Raw genomic sequence first — 19,368 nt, 5'->3', positions numbered from 1 at the left:
TATCCTCTGATCTGCATAGGGCTTTGGTGTCATAGTTCCTCTCTCTGTACTTGGCTTTGGCATCACATATCCTCTGATCTGCATAGGGCTTTTGCCTCATAGTTCCTCTCTCTGTATATGGCTTTGGCATCACATATCCTTTCTGCATAGAGCTTTGGCGTCATGGTTCCTCTCTCTGTATAGGGCTTTGGCGCCACATATCCTCTCATCTGATAGGGCCTTGGCGTCATAGCTCCTTTCTCTGTATAGAGGTTTGGCGTCACATATCCTCTCATCTGTATAGGGTTTTGGCATCATAGTTTCACTCTATGTACAGGGCTTAGATGTCATGTATCCTCTCATCTGCATAGGGCTTAGTCGTCATAGTTCCTGTCTCTGTATTGAGCTTAGGCATCACATACACTCTCATCTGCAAAGGTATTTAGTGCCATAGTTCCTCTCTCTGTATAGGGCTTTGGTGTTACATATCCTCTGATCTGCATAGGGCTTTAGTGTCATAGTTCCTCTCTCTGTACATGGCTTTGGCGTCACATATCCTCAGATCTGCATAGGGCTTTGGCCTCATAGTTGCTCTCTCCATATAGGGCTTAGGTGTCACATATCCTCTCATCGCACAGGGCTTTGGCGGCATTATTTGAGAGGAGAGGGAGATGGACTGTGCATTCCATGCACTATTTCCTAGGAGTGGTGTGTGAGTCTTCTTGTTGGGTTTGGGTTATGTTTATTGCAGATTCAGCATCACCAGTAAGGTGTGATGGGTTTGGGGGAGGATACTATATCCAAAACAAACTCACTGTGTTTCCAATCAGTATCTTTGATAGCGGTCATCTCATTTTTTAAATACATTTAACTATTTCAAGGCAAGGAGCAGTGGTAGATGTATTTCTTCTATGTTAGTTCTCCATTGTATTAGTTTTGGCCTTGAATGCATGTGCCTACAGGGTGAGCTGTACATCAGGGAGGAGCTTAAACAGTCTATATCCCCATAGCTGGTGGGTCTGTGGCACTTTCAGTGGAGAGAAGTGGCTTCCAATAGGATTCTGAACTGTGATAGACACTGACTAGCATGTGATATAGAACACATGGCAGCCCAGGTATCACTGTCCAACTGTCCTACTGGGATCAGTGGTTCCCCAGGATGATATTGGTCATTGATTGATTAGAACCCACTTTGTTAGGATTAATATGATCTGTAAATCAAGCATTCATTTATTGATCTGCCAGAAGCGATATCATTTGCAAAAGAGAAATGGGTGCCAAGAATAGCAAAGAAAGCAATTTGAACTCTTAAGAGGAGTCGGGGATTAGAAACTTTCTGGGGCAATCATCATGGAAGAGACGGACATTTCTTCCTGTTGCTTTGCTTATCTGTGACTCAAGGTTTTCTATGGTGATATTGCCAACTTTATTTTGACTACTGTTCTCAGCAATGACAGCCCAGGCTTTCACTGTACGGTTTACCATAGTGCAACAGGCAGCAGCCCAGATATAGCTGGGCACATTGACTCTTTTTTCGGCTATGTCGTTGTTCCCAGGGATCGCCCCCACAATTGCGTATGTTCTGGTGCAGCCTTGAGCTCGGTGTCTTATTGTGTCCTCTTCATATCCTCTCCATGCCCCCTGGTTGAGTGCTCTGTTCTGTGGCACAACATTGGTCAAGGTGAAGGTGGCCTTTGAGTCGAACATGCTGTTATGGTGCAGGCTTGGGTTGATGTGCCCTCGGTCAAACATGTTTGAGGCAGATTCGTAATCAGCATTTACCGCCTGGTTCATTTGAAGCAGCGTTCTATTGATTTGTGTAAATCGCTCCTCTTCCATTGTTTCAGGGTATGACGGGTCGACAAGCTGTAGAATAGAAAAGTTAGAAAAGTTGTTACTAGGGGCCTCGGAATCTTTCATCAGCTACAAATATTCCTTCTGAAAAAAGAACCATTCCTTTAAAGTGCTGGTTCAGCAAGGAGATTTGAGACTAAGAGCAAGATGGAATGGGCATCAATTAGGGATTTATCTTGGTACCCTTCTTGCTACCTGTAGGACGAGCGGTCGGGCCACCAAAGGTCTGTGTGTAAAGCAACCATACAACACGCACCTCACATGGGACAAGGAACACACACAATAAGTGACGCCACACGGTAGGAGTTAAGTAAATACTCAAGTTTATCCAAGCAGATCACGTTAGATGCAGTTCATGAGGTAGCAGTACATTTCATAAGCTAGTAATACCACAAATGACATTCATTATATTTCAGTACTGCCTGAGGTACAATTACCCTTCACCTAGAGGTACACGCGCGCTTCACTTTCCTGTAGCGCCTTAGGGAGGTGACGATGGCGCTAGGCGCGCTAACTGGTGACGACCTCAGAACGGGGCATCTAGCATAGGGCTACTCGTAATAGATGTCATTTAGCATTTCATTATGGAACATGAATAACAGCGCGCTACTCGTAATCAATAGCACGTAGCACTTCAACATGGGCGTAAATAACAGCGCGCTACTCGTAATCAATAGCACGTGGTACTTCAATATGGAACATGAATAACAGAGCGCTACTCGTAATCACCAACACGTAGCACTTCAATATGGCACATGAATAACAGAGCGCTACTCGTAATCACCAACACGTAGCACTTCAATATGGCACATGAATGACAGAGCGCTACTCGTAATCACCAACACGTAGCACTTCAATAGGGCACATGGATAATAGAGCGCTACTCGTAATCACCAACACGTAGCACTTCAATAGGGCACATGGATAACAGAGCGCTACTCATAATCACTAGCATGTAGCTCTTCGATATGGCACCTGAATAACAGAGCGCTACTTGTAATTATGGACATTGAGCACTTCAATCCGGCACAGGAATATCAGAGCGCTACTTGTAATTGTGGGCGCTGAGTACTTCAATGTGGGGTAGGACAGTCAATGCGCCTCACGGAGCTTTTAGCGGGAAGCGCCCGGGACGGTAGGAGCGAGTCTCTCGGCTCCGGTGCCGTTCGCAGGGCACCTCGCTCCAGAGCAGTCACGGGGGCACAAGGAGAGGATCCCTCGGCGGGGTCTCTCCGTCGCGCCGGCAGGGGGGAAACTCCCACGGAGAGGGGACCCGGGATGAGGGTGCGGTGCGGTTCTATTCTATTCTATTCTATAGTTTTGGTAGAGCGCAAACAGCTGCCCCAGCAATGAGGCGTCCCGGCGCTAAGAACCAAGATCCTGGCCTGAGCGGAAAAGGGACATTACGGGAGAGGGAATAGATAAGTTTTTACTGCTTTCCGGAACGCTGGTAGGCTTTCTATGGTGCGGATGTGTTGCGGCAGCTCATTCCAAAGTTTGGCTCCAAGAAACCTGAAGGAGCGGCCGCCCATGCGGCAAAGTTTTATGCGCGGGACGCATAGAAGGTTTTGGTTAGAAGATCTTAGGTTCCGTGACGGCGCATAGGGAGTGAGAAGTGGTCGTAGCAGAGGGGGGGTATCGAGTTTGAGGATTTTGAAGGTCATGATGAGGGTCTTGAATTTGATTCTGGAATCAACGGGTAGCCAGTGTAGTTTTTTGATGGTAGCTCTGGCTGAGCACCTGCGGGGGAGGCCGACCAGAGTTCTAGCCGCAGAGTTTTGCACGCGTTGGAGTCGTGCTACCTCACTTTTGTTGGCACCAAGAAGGAGTACATTGGCGTAGTCAAGACGCGAGAGGATGGTGGCTTGAATAATAAGTTGGCGAGTTTTGGCGTCGAAAAAGCCTAGTATGTGGCTGAGGCTCCTCAGCAGGCCAATACAGGTGCCAGCAACTTTTTTGGTGTGGGCCTGAAAGTTGAGTGAGGCATCCATCCAAACGCCTAGATTTTTCACTAGGGATTTGGGAGAGGGGATGGTGCCTAGGGAGGACGGCCACCAGTGCTCATTCCAGAGGCTGGTGTTTTTGCCAAGGAGTAGCACCTCTGTTTTACCAGCGTTGAGTTGTAGACAGTTCATTGTCATCCATTGGGCAACCGCGGAGAGGCCGTTTTTGAAGCTAGAGGAAGAGTTAGAAGGACCTTCTGAAAGAGGGATGGCCAGCTGTGTTTCGTCGGCATACGACACTAATGTCAGGCCCCACTCAGTAGGGGGCGCACCAGGGGCAATCCCAGCCACCGGGCTTACCTCGTTCTCGGCGTCAGCCGGCGTCCGCTCCAGCGTCGATGGGGGAAACTCGGCCCCAGGCCTCGCGCACCTTCTCTCACAGCTGCGACGGCAGCGGCGGGGCCCCGGGCTTCTCACGGGCCTCGCCACTTTGCAGGGCACTTCTTCCGGCCTCCGGGCCGCAGCGGTGAGCGCGCTGGCTTCCACGTCACAGGGGGGGCTCAAGTTAAGGTTGAGGACTCCGCGCTCAGCGGAGCACGCTGCCGGGGGTCCCAGGTCAGGGAGCGCAGGGGTCACAGCGCTAATACCTGGTCGATCCCCGGTGGCTCTTCAATCTGCTTTGCATACGGCTTCAGGGGTCAGTCTGGACACGCAGTCTCAGTGCTTGGCATATAAGTTTAAGAGTTCAATCTGGACACGCAGTCTCAGTGCTTGGCATATGAGGTTGAGAGTTCAATCTGGACACGCAGTCTCAGTGCTTGGCATATAAGTTCTGTTCTCAGATGTTAGATAAAGGCTTGTTGGCGCAGATGTATCTGGCGCCCTTACAGGGGTTCTGTTACAGGGGGGTAGGGATGGAGAGGGCGACTAGATCCTTCCTAGTCAGGCTGGGCAGCGAGTCTCTGGGTCCTCCTACTGCTGGGCAAGATCAGTGGGTTTCACAGGGTCCCTCACTCACTTAAGAGGCAGCACCTAAATCCTGTCACTCTCAGAGGCATAAGTCCCTGGCTAGGCCCTACCGCCTACACTCCTGGTGGATTCTTCCAGCTCTGCTTCACCCCAATGGCCAACTCACCACAAAAAGCTCCCTCCCTCACTTAAGTAGCCCTAGGTCAGGTGACCTCTGGCCAAGGCGGCAAAAGAAAAACCACACCTCCCTTCTAGAAGGTTCCAGCACATTCCAGGAGCTTCCCCACTCTACCTATGGGACAAAAAGGCGGGCTGGAGTCGCAACATTGTTGTGGGGTTCCAGCCAGCTCCTGGCAGCTAGGGTGCTACTAATAAAGACCACTCTGCAGTAGCAGGGGCCTGTGGCAGCCATCTTGGGAGAAGGGAGCACCTGCACCTTAACACTGCAAAAACGAAAAAATTCAGGGAAAAAGGGCCACGTCCAACACTACCTTTGTCCAACCTCCACTGTAGAAATTAGGAGGCTATGGCTGGGTCGGGGTGGTACAAAGAGTCAACCCTGTGATGTCATCGAGGGTGGGGGGGCAAGGAACTTGTGATGTCAGTTCTGTTACCCCAGGAATTTTGTTGAGTTAACAACCATGAATGATGGAGAACTAGCAAGGAATGGCAGCTCAGTACAAACAATGAGGATCTGCCTGGGCTTCCGCAGTGACTGATGCAGCTGGTCAGAGCCAGAGCGATTGGATGCACAGGACATTATAGACTTCAAGGGGCCTTCAAGAGCTTGAATGCTGCTTTACTCCACAGTCTATGGGTATTAATGGACTGGGATCCTGCACTCTTAAAACTGATCATTGTGAAGCATTAGCATTAAAGGTTTTAGATAGAGGTCTCATTGCATCTGTTTCATTTAATTTGTTCTGGACATATTTCTTCCAGTGTTATCTCCTCCTCCCTCTCCAGTCCAGTTCCCCTTAATTAAATATCTCTTATTCATGTTTATCTTCCACATGTTCTCATTTTTTCATGGTTTTATGTAGTGCAGAACTGGGCCCATGGGCATTAGAGAGCTTTATGTGAGCATGTAGCTCTATCTCTTCTTAATTAGTTTCTGGTGGATAGAGAGCAAGGAGTGGAAATAGGCAATTTGGTATCTGCCTCTTTTCGAGTACCATGTGGTGTGCCACAGGTCTCTACTCTTAGCCCTTCACTTTTCAATTTGTATGTCACTCCCCTGGCACAACTAATTAAATCCTTTGGTTTTGCCATGGTGTTGTATGTTGATGACACTCAAATTATCATCTCAGTTGCTAGTGACATTCACGACACAGCATCAAGATTTCACAATTGTATGCAACAGATCAGCAAGTTTTTGGGATCCAACCTGTCCTTCTGGTCACCTAATTGGTGGCCTCAAGAACTTGTGAATCTTTCTTGACCATCAATAAAAGCTAAGACTCGAGGAGTAATCTTTGACACATCCCTGTCCTTCAAACATCAAGTTAATGCCGTTACTTTTTATACACTAAAAATGCTTAGAAAATGTGTTCTTTTCTTACTTTGGGCTTTATACATATAAAATCAAATCAATCAAATCACTAGATTACATAACAGTTTTGTGGAGCACAGGGACATTCCTTTGTTTGCCCAAGACCACAGGATGCTGAAACATGCCGGGGACTTAAGCCTGGTTCCCCAGTTTCAAGGTGGGCACCTGTAGCCTTGAGCCATATCTCCTCCCCTCCTCCTCCTGGAGTTTGTTTTCCTCTTCAGGTGGGCAGAGGATCTGCCAAGGTTTCAGTGGTGGTCCTGTAGAGGAAGTGACATCATCTAAGCTGTGCTAAAAGAGGAGGGCCCATCTGACACTATATCTTTCGTCACCGGGTCTTCAAAGATAAGTGTTCCCATCTGTAAGGCACACACGAATGCACAGGAATCAATCTATTTTGTGATACTTAAAATGGGGGCAGTAGAAAAGAGAAGAGGGCAGGTAAGAATACTGCCTCTTGGCTCCTTTCCTGGGATGGCCCTCCTCTGGCTCAGTGTAAAGAAGTTGAGCAGTTCCTAATTAGCTAAGACTATGGGGGAAGGGGAGGAAGGGAAAGGGGAAGACAGGTCTTTCTTCGAAATGCCCTCACACACCCCAAGGGATGTCATGCTTCATCATTTGGGCATTTGCCCCTCGTCAAGCCGGCGCTGCAATGCCTGACGGGCTCCCGGAACCGGGGCTCTTTGTCGGGGATCTTTTGAAGAAGCCGTAGGGTGCGTGCGGGTGTGAGGGCTGGGTAGTGCACAAGGCGTCAGGTGAGTAAAATAGGTATAGAGCAGTCCTACTTAGGTCAAGTGTTTATTATTGAGGTAGCTCTAGCCTAGTTTAAAACTGTGTAGAAGCCTTTGGCTCAGGCCATATCATGAAGACTCATGAAATGCCTCAATGTGGATTATAGAAGGTCCTCACCTGGGGCTCTATCATCCATTCAGTTCTGACACTCTTCGCAGCTTCGTAGATATATGCGGAATACGTTGGAATGCGTCTCAATCTGTCATACATTGTGGCAAACCGATACTTTTTCTCAAACCGCTGGCAAATCCTTGCTCCACCGTGTGGTATGATGCCAGTTGGCTCTGTGTCTTTGTAGAAGAAACCAGCACAATCTCTTTTTGTAAATCCATTCCCGAGTAATACTTTAGCATCCGCCAGAGCGTAGCAGCTCAGCGCTAGCGGGAGCAGTGCGATGTGGAACATGATGAAACTGGTAACAATCGTATCCCTGAAAGAGAATGGAACAAGTGTCAGCTGATCAATTCAAAAGATGCCAATATGATCTATAGTTATTGTTTTTCATTAATGGTTGTGCCCAGAAGTGCCATTATGGCCAAACGCTATTGTGGTGAACCCCCTAATAGAGAATAGAGAGTAGTAATGTGAATACGAGGCACAAGGGTTACAAAATGAAGGGAAAGAAAGAAGTCCTGTGGTGGGTGCTGCAATCTCAACAGTTTAATGCATGTGATTTTAAACGGGTGAAAGGAGTAAGAGTGTTTCCCGGTACTACAGGGGATTAAGACATTGTGAAAGAGGTTTTCGTTACCATTGCATGTGGCAACTATGGAGAAATGAATGACATTTTATAAGACTAAGATTGTTTTTAAATGAGATAACTCCAATACATCATGCAGGATAAATTTGTAATGTCTGTCTTATTGTTAATTTCAGTTTCCCCTGACGAAGGGCCCATCGAGGCCCGAAATGCATTGGGTTAATAAACTGCTTCTGATGAAATACAGCGCTTGTACGTGTTCTGAATTAGAGGTTCGGATGGCCCATTTTGAACATGAGAAACTTAAGGATAATGCTTTCCTTGCATGAAGGTTTTGACGAGTTCCAAGAGTCAAAGAATGAAGAGTGTTTTTGGAGTAAACAGGAGTAAAGTTTGAACTAATATACAAGATAACGCTTAACGCAGTACTGGCAGTGCCACTGGACACGGGGTGGGAAGTCGCCCTGATATGGTGTGGTTATGTTTCAACGTGCAGTTTGGGCTAAGCACGTCACCAGTGAAAATGCACGCCACAGTGATTTCTACGACAAATAAGGAGGAAGTTACACATAATCTAAGGTGTGCAATCCATTCCCAAATGTGAACCCCCTAATAAAACATGACACATACATAGAGAAGGCATGAAGTCTTTATTTCTCACACCCACTCAGTAACCAAGACAGCCCTCTCAGTTTCACGGCTCCGAGCCAATTGGTGTGAAACAGCCCACTATGGGTGGACCCAGCTTTTCATTTTTTAACCATATCTGAGCAACCACTAACAAGGGGGATACCCGGGTTCCTCAAGGCATTTTTATTCTTAAAGAGCCCTTCTACTACTAAATATCATAAGTGCTCCATGGAATATGTTTGAGCCCATCCTGGATTTTAGGGCCCAAGATGACACCTGATGGTGATGCATGCCACTACTAGAGTGGGCGAGGGTCTAACAAAAGAAACAATCGCGCTTCTGGTGCAGGCGGTGATGATTTGCAAATGTCTGATGGTGTCAAACAAAAGCATTGGGTGAAGAGACCCATTAATGTGTATTATATGCATACATAGATAGGGGGATGCAAAAACCCCTTAGGATTGGGAAACCAGGAAAGTACCCTATTTTCAAGTCTATGTGACCCGACCACTGTGCACTTTAACTCGGTGCAACTGCACTGTAATATTGACATAATAACCATTCTTTTTACCTGTCAACTTGCAACAATATCTGTATCGTTATTCACTGGTTACAACAATCACAGAATAGGCTGTTTCTTAAAACTAATATTCACTTTAATATTCAACATTCATGTTTAGTAATCACAACAAAGAATGTCTCCAACAAAACTCCGGAGTGTACTTCCTGCCCAATGCATTTGGGACAGAGGCCCTTCTTCAGGGGATTCAATCCAAAGAGTACAGGAAATAAAACACATCCAGCCGCATAATCAATTCACAAGGGAGTGCATAGTCACAACCAATGCTGAACTCTTGGCTGTATCAGCAAACCCCCTGTTTTACTCAATGTAATGATCCCACGGTGGGAGTCCACCAAACAGAAAAACAAAAAAAATCAATGGAATGAGTGAAGATAGATCCCAAGCAGAAGGCCAAAGTGCTGAGTGTGAAATAAAGTCTCACTACTACATCTGTACTGTGACAAGAGAGCACGTGCCATCCTCTTAACAAAAACCAGACTAATACTCACTGCGGTGACTCCCTTAAATGCAGCTGTGGGCAAAAGATCAAAACAAGACCATTGACTAGTTGACAGGTAAAAAGAATGATTATTCTGTAACTATTAAAGTGCAGTCGCACCGAGTTAAAGTGCACAGTGGTCGGGTCACATAGACTGGACAGCACGCACTCCACTGTAGCAGCTGAGTGAAGAGAGAACAGCAGGTTGAAAACAAACCCTAGATCATCAGGTGGGCTTCACTCTTTCACTACAGTTCTTCAAACCAGCAAAGTAGCCAGGACACAATTAGGACAATCACTGCGACAACAGTCGGTCAGAGAAGCTTAGAAAGATCTTGACCAAGAAGATGGAATTTAAAAAAATAAATAAATCAGGGCAATAATTTGAGCAGGTCCAAAATAACTTAAGGTAAAAGCAAAAGTTGGAGAGATGATTTGGTGAGAAGTCATTTTGACCCCAGAAGTGAAAAGAAAACTTGGCTGGGAGAAAAACCGGTGGAGTTTTTCTCCCACAAATGATGCAAACATAGCATGTAACATAGTCCACATAAATCCAAGCGTGAAGTCCCACATGATCCTAAAATATGGAATATGAACAAATGTATAACATGCTAAATGGATTGTGTTTTATGTACAGATTGCACATTTCAGGGAAAAACTGAAAGGGTGATCATCTGGTAAGAAGGCTCGCGCGGACAAACCAAAGTGCGTTTGGTCCATATCCAAATAAATTGGACTATTGGATGGCACCTGCACCCGAGTCTCAGATGTGTTCCAAGGTAATACATGGAGTGTATGCTATATAGTAGTGAAAGTAATAAGGGAATATGATACCTAAACTGGATATAGGAGAAAGATAAGTTCCTAAAATAAATTTGGAATACTAAAATGATAAAGACAAGCAAATTAATCTGACTCACTCCACAAAAAGATTTACCTACATGTCTGTTCTCTAAGTTAGTTTACATTTCTACAACTGTTACCCCTATTGGCCAAAGCATTCATAGAAAGGGAACTGTATGGCAGCCCAATCCCAGGCTTGGGACTGGCCTGCACAACCACCACACTGTAAAATCTTAATAACTTTTTACCAACTCCCTTTGACTTTGGCAGACTGTCCACTTATTCGTTCTACAACCAGAGGCGGTTCGGCCTAAGACATCATTTTCATCATGTCTCAGATGCTGAAACTGCACTCTGGCACCAACACTGAATTTCCGAACCATGGCCCTGTTGACCTTGTCTGTGTTGGCAACATTTTGGTTTCTCTTTCTTAGCTGGTATATTTCTAGAAGCAGACTTATCTGAGTCATATCCAGTTCTCTGACAACCCATGCTTTAATCACTGTGGGTCATAACTTAAAAATAGTGAAGTGTTAGGAAAGGGTAACCCGGATGGCTGAGTGTGGAGTGTTGTGGTAAGACCAAGGAAGAGAGTCCAGAATGCAATCCCGGGCTTCTTCCATGCAGCGACCAACCGAACACATTCTGTAAATCACTCTATTGATCCCCTTAACTAGGCGTGGGTGATGGAGCGAGGCTCTTTTTTGCTTTTTATGAACACTCAAAAAAAAAAAAAACATCATTCATCTCAACCATAATTGAATTTGAGATATATTGTCTAATTTAGAAGGCCATTCCTAAGAACAACCCACCACATGGAGCAGGCCTACTTACTCTCATGGACTGAGAGTGCTGGACGCAGAGACACATTACTCCTAGAAGTTCCAAACCTCAGTATCACTAAAATGATTTCTCTCAAGGTCTGCTGCCTCACTTCAAACTCTCTTCCCTCTGATTTAAGAACATTAACCCTGCTTTCAACAAACAGTTCAAGGCTCATTTTTTCAAAGAATTCTTAAACTAGGGATGGCCTGAGTGAGTTAAACTCCTTCTCTGGAACTCACCATTGTTTCACTGTAAAGGAGCACAACACCTAATTATTAATTAATAATAAATACCATGGGGTCTATTTACGAGCAGGTTTGCTTCGCTCTTGCGCCACGCAACGTGGCGCAAGAGCGATGCGAACAAACCTTAAGTCAGATTTATGAAGACTCGTGGGGCCAGTTTGCGTAGCCTAGAGTGTCTCCATAAATCTGGAGTAAGGCAACGCAGGGCAAATCGCTTCATTGCCTTACTCTGCGCAAGGAAGGCATTCTATGGGTGTTGCGTGGATGTTCACATGCAACCCCCAAGGTTTTTGATGCATTTCCAGATTTACCAGACCTGGTAAACCTGGGAATGTGCCAAAAAGATACGCCTCCCCAGCGGAGGCAGAACAAGGAGAAATATCTTTATTTCCCCTTGAATTTTCCTCTATGTGTTCTGTATTCTGCAGCACACATAGAAAGAGGAAAAAAGCCTCAGGGAACTGTCTTCATGCAGGGAGGTGTCCCTTCCTACAGAAAAAGCATCCTGCCACCAACGTAGGCACCATTGCACCATGGCGCAAGTGAGCCTGCGTTGGCGCTAGGCAGCTAAAATGGCACCAGTGCAGGGACAAGGACATGAATGTGTCGTAGTCTTGTAAATATGACGCATTCCAGTTACTCAATCAATTAGATGCTTGTAAGGCGCAGCTACTCACCCGTAAGAGTCTCAAGGTGCAGAGTTGGTGGGGGGAGGGGCTGCTGATCAATCCAGGCCCTGTGATTCAGTCAAAGAGCCAGGTCTTGAGATCCTTTCTGATTTGGGGCAACGATGGTGATTGCCTGAGGTGGAGAGGCAGGGTGTTCCAGATCTTGGCGGCAAGGTAGGAGAAGGATCTTCCACTGGCCCTAGATTTATGGATCCATGGAATGGGAGCAAGAGCCTGTTGGGCAGGACAGAGGTGTCTGGTGGGTGCGTGGAATGAGAGAGGGTGTTTGAGGTAAGCAGGTCCCACTTCGTGGAAGGTTTTGTAGGCTTGTGTGAGGAGCTTGAAGGTGACCCTTTTGTTGACTGGGAGGAAGTGGAGTTTTCTCAGGTGTTCAGTGATGTGGCTGTGACGTGGGATCTTGAGGACGAGTGTGGCTATTGCGTTTTGAATGTTCTGCAGTTTCTTGAGGATTTTTAGCATGACGCCAGCATAGAGTGCTTTGCCGTAGTTGAGTCTGTTGCTGATGAGCGCATGGATGATGGTCATTCTGGACTCGGTGGAGATCCACCTGAAAATTTTATGAAGCAGGTGAAGTGTGAGAAAGCATCCTGAGGAGACGACATTGATCTGGTGGTTCATGGTGAGTGAGGATTCCAGAATGATGCTGAGGTTTTGTGCGGGGTGCGTGGGTGTGGGGAATCTCCTAGTGCGGTGAGCCACGAGGAAATGTCCCAAGCAGAGGGGGTGGGGCCCAGGCAGTTTTGTCTGAGTTTAGCTTGAGGCAGCTGCCTCTCATCCAGGTGGCAACAGTCTTCATCCTGTCGTGGAAGTTGCTCCTGAGGACTGTTGGTTTGTTGGTGAGGGAGAGGATCAGCTGGGTGTCATCTGTGTAGGAGACGATGTTGAGTCTGTGGTTCCTGACGAAGGCTGCAAGCATGGCCATGTAGACGTTGAAGAGAGTGGGGCTCAGGGAAGAGCCGTGTGGCACTCAGCAGCTGATCTCTATGGGTTCAGAGAGGAATGGTAGTAGTCTTACTCTCAGTGTTCGACCAGATCCATTCCAGGGTCTTGTTGCGGATGCTGGCGCCATGGAGTCTTGTGCGCGAGGGTGCAGTGGGAGACTGAGAGGTCCAAGAGGATGGGGGCTGCTGTTTCGCCACGGTCGAGGAGGGAGCAGATATAGTCTGTAGCGGCGAGGAGGGAGGTCTCAGTGCTGTGGTTGTTCTGGAAGCTGGATTGGGAGAGGTCCAGGACGTGGTTGGCTTCTATGAACTCGGAGAGTTGGACATTGATGGCTTTCTAAATGGCTTTGGCTGGGAAGGGGAGCAGGGAGGTGGGTCTGAAGTTCTTGAGGTCCATCTGGTCAGCGGAGGGCTTCCTCTGCAGGGGGTTGATCTTGACGTGTTTCCAGTCTTCAGGGAAGGTGATGGTCTTGATGGAGCAGTTAATGGCTCGGTGATGGAGGTGGGGACTCTGCGGAAGATGTGGTGCGGGCAGAGGTACGAGGCGGCTCCAGACTTGATGCTCAACAGGATCTTGAGGGTGTCATCCACAGTGAGGGGGGTCCAGTTAAGCAGGATCTGGTGGGTTGCGGCGTCGTTGGGTGTGGTGGTGGGCAGTGTGGTTGGTGTTTTGGATGTCGAAGCTGTTGTAGATCTGCTTGATCTTGTGGTAAAAGATGGTGCCAAGCTTGATGCAGAGTTCTTGGAAGGGTGGGGAGTCTGTAGTCTTGGTGTTGGCTTGGCAAACTCCTTGACTACAGCAAAGAGTTCTTTGCTGTTGTTTGCGTTGGCATTCATTTTTCTTGAAGGGCCGTTTTCTTTGTTATTTTGGGGGGGATGTGGTTTGCGGTGATGGCAAATTTGAAGGCTCCATGGGTTTCCAGGGTTTTCGTTGCTCCTCCTTCTCTTTTCGAGCCATCGGCAGGTGCACCTAGAATCTTGAAGGGCGGGAGTGAACCAGCTTGCTTTCTTGGACTGTTGCTTGCGAGGGCATTCTTAAGGGAAGCCAGAGTCCATAGATGAGGGTGCCACAGAAGGTGGTGTTTGGGTTAGTCTAGATCTGGAAGTGGAGGAGCTCCATGCTGATCGTTGGGTTGTCTGAGTGGCTGGTCAGGCGGAGGGTGATTTTGTAAATGATGGCAAAGCCTCCCCCTGGTTCGTTGGTGCGATCCTTGCAAATTTTCTTGTAGCCCTCCGGGATGACGATGGCGATGTCCGGGGCTGAACTGGGGTTCATCCAGGTTTCCGTGAGGAAGGCATTGTCGGGGGAGACGGGGTTGAGTAGGTTTCAGATCTCTACGGCGTATTGGTGGAGGGAGTGAGTGTTGAGTAGGATACAGCTGAGGCAGTATCCTCAGCTGAACATGGTCACCAAAGGACATCTCACCACCTTCCTCAGCAAAACCTCTCCACCAACAGCAGTGACAGCAGGAGAAGGGGTCATGCGTTTCGTTTGGCGTCACAAGGCGACAGGCAATGTGGCCACCGGCCATCTATAGTGCCCCTTAATCTAGGATTTAGGAGGCACCCCCGTCATCAACTTACATCCAAGGATAAAGAAGAGACCTGCACAAAGCAAAGGTGCAAATCTCAGCACCTCTGGCAACCATTTTGCAACTGCACAACTGTGACTCATCCTGGACCAGAGACTGGTTCCAAAGGCAGGAGGAACTTCTCTGAGCACCAACGCAACTTCCTTGGACTACAGGTGAAAAGAACCCCAATGCATCAATTTACTTAATTGTGGTTTAATTAAGTTGCTGTTAAAGGGTGTTACCAACCCTGGCAAGATCCAGTTAGCAATTGCCAGTACAATAAGTCCAAACCACTTTAACAATCTACATTCTACATATATGTCACAACCTAGCAACAGTTGCAAGGCTACAAGTTACCTGCCTAATCATATCTATATATTACATTATATGCAACAAGAGGTACTAGTCTCCTGCAGTCCGCAGGAACCAGCACGCTCAGAAACCAAAGAACCACTCGCCATGAGTCCCGCCAAGGGATCTCCCAAAAGTAAATGGTCCAGTGCATTGTGGGAACCATAGTCCTGACCTCCAGTAAGTTTGAGGCTGCTACAGTTTTCCTCCGGACTCCAGCACATCAAAGTAACCGAACGCTGTTTGCCGATGCCAAGGTTTGTTGGTGGCCAGCAAGGCTATAACCAACTTTGCTCAAAGCTGCACCTCGAGGGAATCCTGCAACACCTTCAACCACCCACCTCAGTGGCTCCGTTGGTGAGCCAAGTCCAAGTGGTAAGTCCAGCATCCTCAGTTCCCAAGTTCAGTGCCAAGTTCAGCCAGGATCACTGTGCACCCGGGCCGCATGAGCCAGGTATAGTTGTACTGCCTGGTGAACATTGGTCCAGGGACCCACACCAGCTTAACCTCCTGTGGGTTCCCCAGAACTCAACCTGCAAGTGACTGAGTGTCACAAGTGCGTTTTTCTAGCAGCCGTGGGTCCTGTTTTCAGCACCAGGTGACCGATTGTCACCAGCTGTTTTCTCCATTGATCGCAATATTAAAGTTTGATGCTAGTACTGTGCACTGATTTATTCTTTATTCTAAAATCCATAACTCCAGTTATACATATCTGATTGTGATCATTTTGGTGCCTTAATTTATATGAAAATCTGCTCTATTTTTTATAAATTGATGTTGGATTTCTTTTGAGTCATGTTAATTGCTTGTTGTCCATGTTGGTACTCTGAGGGGGATATTCTCAAGAACATGTGATAATCATCGTTAATTTAGCTTAACGCAACTCTTCACATCGCAGTCTATCGTGGGAAAATAACTCTGTGTCAACGTGGTATTCACAACCCTGCGGTACCATGCGATAGCCCCACGATAACCCGCCAAATGATCGCGATAAAGTCAACGCGACGCCGCAAAAATGCAAAACACGAACGCAGAAAAAGCTGCAATGAGGCCAATAGCGATACAAAAACCAGCGAAAATCAGCGAGTGGCCTGCAATTCCCACGCGTCATGTAGGAAAATGACCATATAAGCAGAACAAGAAAAACACACCGATAACAAGATAAACCGCGTAGCAACATAGATGCACCCGTACCCAGTGCCCAGGTCAACATGAGCCCCACAGACCACCAGCAAGGAACCTCGGGCTCAGGGAAGGACAAGGAGAAGAGGAAGACGGGGTACAGTCCTCATGAGAACCCCAATCGTCGGCATGGAGGTGACAGAACACTAATGACAACTGTCTGTCACCTCCGCCGTGTCATTGGCAACACAGACGGAAAAATGGCATCCTATTGTGAATGCAGTCAGGGTTTCGGGGAGGCCAAGATGCGCTGGCATGATGTGAAAAGCCAAACCAAGCAGAAACCCGATGCCAACAGGAATGCAGCAACAGTGAATGGAGGTGGGAGACCTGCGCCACAGGGGGAGCTGAAGCAAATTGCGGCCACAGTCATCAGTGTGGAGATGGTGCAAGGAGTCGGAGTCCGGACACAGCTCGACATGACCTGACACAACATCAACAGAGTGAGTAACGAACAGGGATGGGGGGACAGGGGGTGATGGTGGGTGGCGGTCCTGGGGTGGTGACAGTGGGTGTTGTGGCCCTGTTGGTGCTCCGTGCTGCATGATCATTGGCTCCATGGCATCTGTTGGTCTTCAGGTGTGGCTCTGGGCTGGTCTTCCTTGTCTGGTGCCGGTTGTTGTCCGACTTTGCACCAGGTCAGAGCAGGTGTTAATTTCCTGCAGCTAACGTGCCTTATCGCATGTTTTGTGGTCTTATTGCCGATCTTGCTGGTAGTTGAGAATGTTGCAAAGTGGTGTTTTTGCTGCTTTTTGCACGGGAACGCCTACTCTGCATCTCAATAGCGTTAGTTGCCGATGTCATCCGTGGCGAGGTTTTTTGCGTCTGCTATCGCAGGGAAACTGGTGATGTCGGCTGTTAGCACCAGCTTGTGAATGGTGCAATGAATTTAACACCACTTTGGCTGCGATAAAGTGCCGAAAACTCGGCGATAGATCCTTGAGAATATGCCCCTGACTTGTTTAACACATGTTCCTCTAGAAAGCCTGACTGATCTGTGCCACACTACCAGGACTGAGCTAGGGATGTATTATTGTGAATCAAAAGGCATCAGTTTGGGGCATTGTGAGAGTATTGCATAGTGAAACCCAACCAGCCTCGCTGCATAATACTCAATTTTCCTAAAGTTTTCGTCATCGAATCTTAGATTTTTCCATTGAGACACAAACTTACAGTACAAAAGAAAAAGGCCCAGATTTATCAACCTTTTACGCAACGCAGTACAGCAATACACCTTGGTGCACTGCACTGCTTGAAAGGGAGAGGGAAGGAATACAACATATTTACAAGCATATGGAGCAGTCCGGTCCTCTTCTTGGGCCGGCGCACAATGTACTGCCATGCACCAACACATGCAGCCTTGCACCGTGGTGCAAGGGTGCCTGCGGGGCCGGTAGGATTGTTTTTGTCCTTTTCCTCTTTCTAAGTGTGCTGCGCGATGCAGCCATGTAGAAGGAGGAAACAATGAGTAGAATTAAACATATTTACCACTCACTGTAAATCCAAGAATGCATGAAATTCCATGGGTGGCTGCGTGGGAGCACTGACGCTGCACACATGGAACACCTCCTTGAAGCTGAGTAACGCAAGGCAGTGACCTGCACTGCCTTACATTACTCCAGATTCACCAAGCACCACAGGGCAACGCAAGGTGGCCTTGCATTGTTTGGTAAATCTGACTTTATTGTTGCGATACCTTGCCGTACGCAAGGGCAATGCAAAACTGTGAGAACTCTGGCACGGAGTATCTAGCCCAGCATTCAAAGATATTAGCTGGAAAGTCAGTGTTGGACCTATCAGCCTTAGGGTGGTCTTCACCCAGCCGTTTTGACTACTTACCTCCTCTTTTTGCTGATTTGTTTGTTGGCCTTAAGACTATGAGGACTTTACCACTGCTGACCAGTGCCAAAGTGCATGTGCCTCTCCCCTAAACATTGGTGTGTACACAATTGTCATATTTAATTAACATGTAAGTTCCTTGTAAAGTGGTATACCATATACCTAGGGACTGTAAATTAAATGCCAGTAGTGGGCCTGAAGCAGTGATTGTGCCACACACACAAGTAGCCCTTTAAACATGTCTCAGGCCTGCTACTGCAGAGCCTGTGTGTGCAATTTCACTCCCACTTCAACTTGACATTTAAAGCCCTTTACCAAGTCTTACACTCTTGTTTTCTGACACATAAGTCACCCCTAAGGTAGGTCCTAGGTACCCCATAGATCCGAGTGCTGTGTAAGTAAAGGGTAGTACATGCACTTTTAAGTTTTGAATGTCCTGGTAGTGAAAAGTCCCAAACTCGTTTTTCACTGCTGTGAGGTCTGCTCCTCCCCTCACATAGGTTAACATTGGGAATTCCTTAATACAATTTTAAGCTGTAATTCCTGATTAGGAAGGAGTAGCTCTCTCTGTCATGTTTCATATCTTTTGAATGATAATGGTAAATCCTCTATACTAGTAAAGTTAGATTTAACTTTGCTATTTTAGAAATGCCACTTTTAGAAATTGGATATTTCTCTGCAGCCTGTCTTCAATACGGGAAACATCCTTTACCCCGCAGTCTTTACAATAACCAGCCGTTACAATGAAATCACTACCCAGCCTGCGACATTACCACGTGTTACTTTACCACGCAAGCTGCTACAACAACTTGCTGTAGGGGACAACTTGTTAGACTGGTGTTGGATTTTTGAGTCCAACACCTTCCCTACTGTTGCGTACACTGGAGTTGGAATAGTGATTTATACTGTTCCAAAGTCCAGTGCCTCCTAAAGCAAGTCATTGTAATGACTTCTATGCTAAAGTATAGTATTGTAACGTCGCAGGCGGGTAGTGTCTGTGTTGTAAAGGCATGTGGGGTAAATGCATGTGGGGTTCCATCATACAAACCTAAAATACACATCTGGGGTGGTTGATAGCTTCACTTTATGCATTCCCTCTAGACAGCCACAAACACAGGAAGAGTGTCCATCTGCATTCTGATGGCTCATCCTGGGCAGGATGGGAGGGAGGAGCTGACACTTACACTTGAATGGGGAGAGTCCTGTTCCCACACAAAGGGCTGATTACCACCAACAGATAGTCTGGAGCCATGGCTGTGAAGAAAGGACTTTAGTGCATTTCAAAGACTCTTCTTTCACATCACCCTGACTTCAAAGGCACAACATAAATATATATGTTCCAATTGGAGAATTGCCCTTAAGCTGAAGATGCACTCCCCAGCAGTAGATTTTTCACAAA

At 47.1% G+C, this 19,368-nt stretch overlaps 1 protein-coding gene across 1 annotated transcript in view; it reads right to left on the bottom strand.

Moving 5' to 3' along the window:
• Positions 1 to 703: 703 nt before the first annotated feature.
• Positions 704 to 19,368, bottom strand: part of LOC146863790 (endonuclease domain-containing 1 protein-like) — a 32,877-nt gene continuing 14,212 nt past the window's right edge. Inside the window, exons 2-3 of the mRNA XM_085628075.1 lie at positions 7,207 to 7,519; positions 704 to 1,845 (exon numbers count right to left, since the gene is read on the bottom strand). Of these exons, the coding sequence (XP_085484201.1) occupies positions 1,288 to 1,845; positions 7,207 to 7,494 (846 nt within the window). The 5' untranslated portion in view covers positions 7,495 to 7,519 and the 3' untranslated portion in view covers positions 704 to 1,287. The remainder of the gene's footprint in view (positions 1,846 to 7,206; positions 7,520 to 19,368) is intronic.

Source organism: Triturus cristatus, chromosome 2_1, assembly GCF_964204655.1.
Source record: "Triturus cristatus chromosome 2_1, aTriCri1.1, whole genome shotgun sequence".
NCBI lineage: Eukaryota > Metazoa > Chordata > Amphibia > Caudata > Salamandridae > Triturus > Triturus cristatus.
The sequence above is the reverse complement of the archived record's forward strand: the minus strand, read 5'-3'. Positions and strand labels throughout refer to the sequence as shown.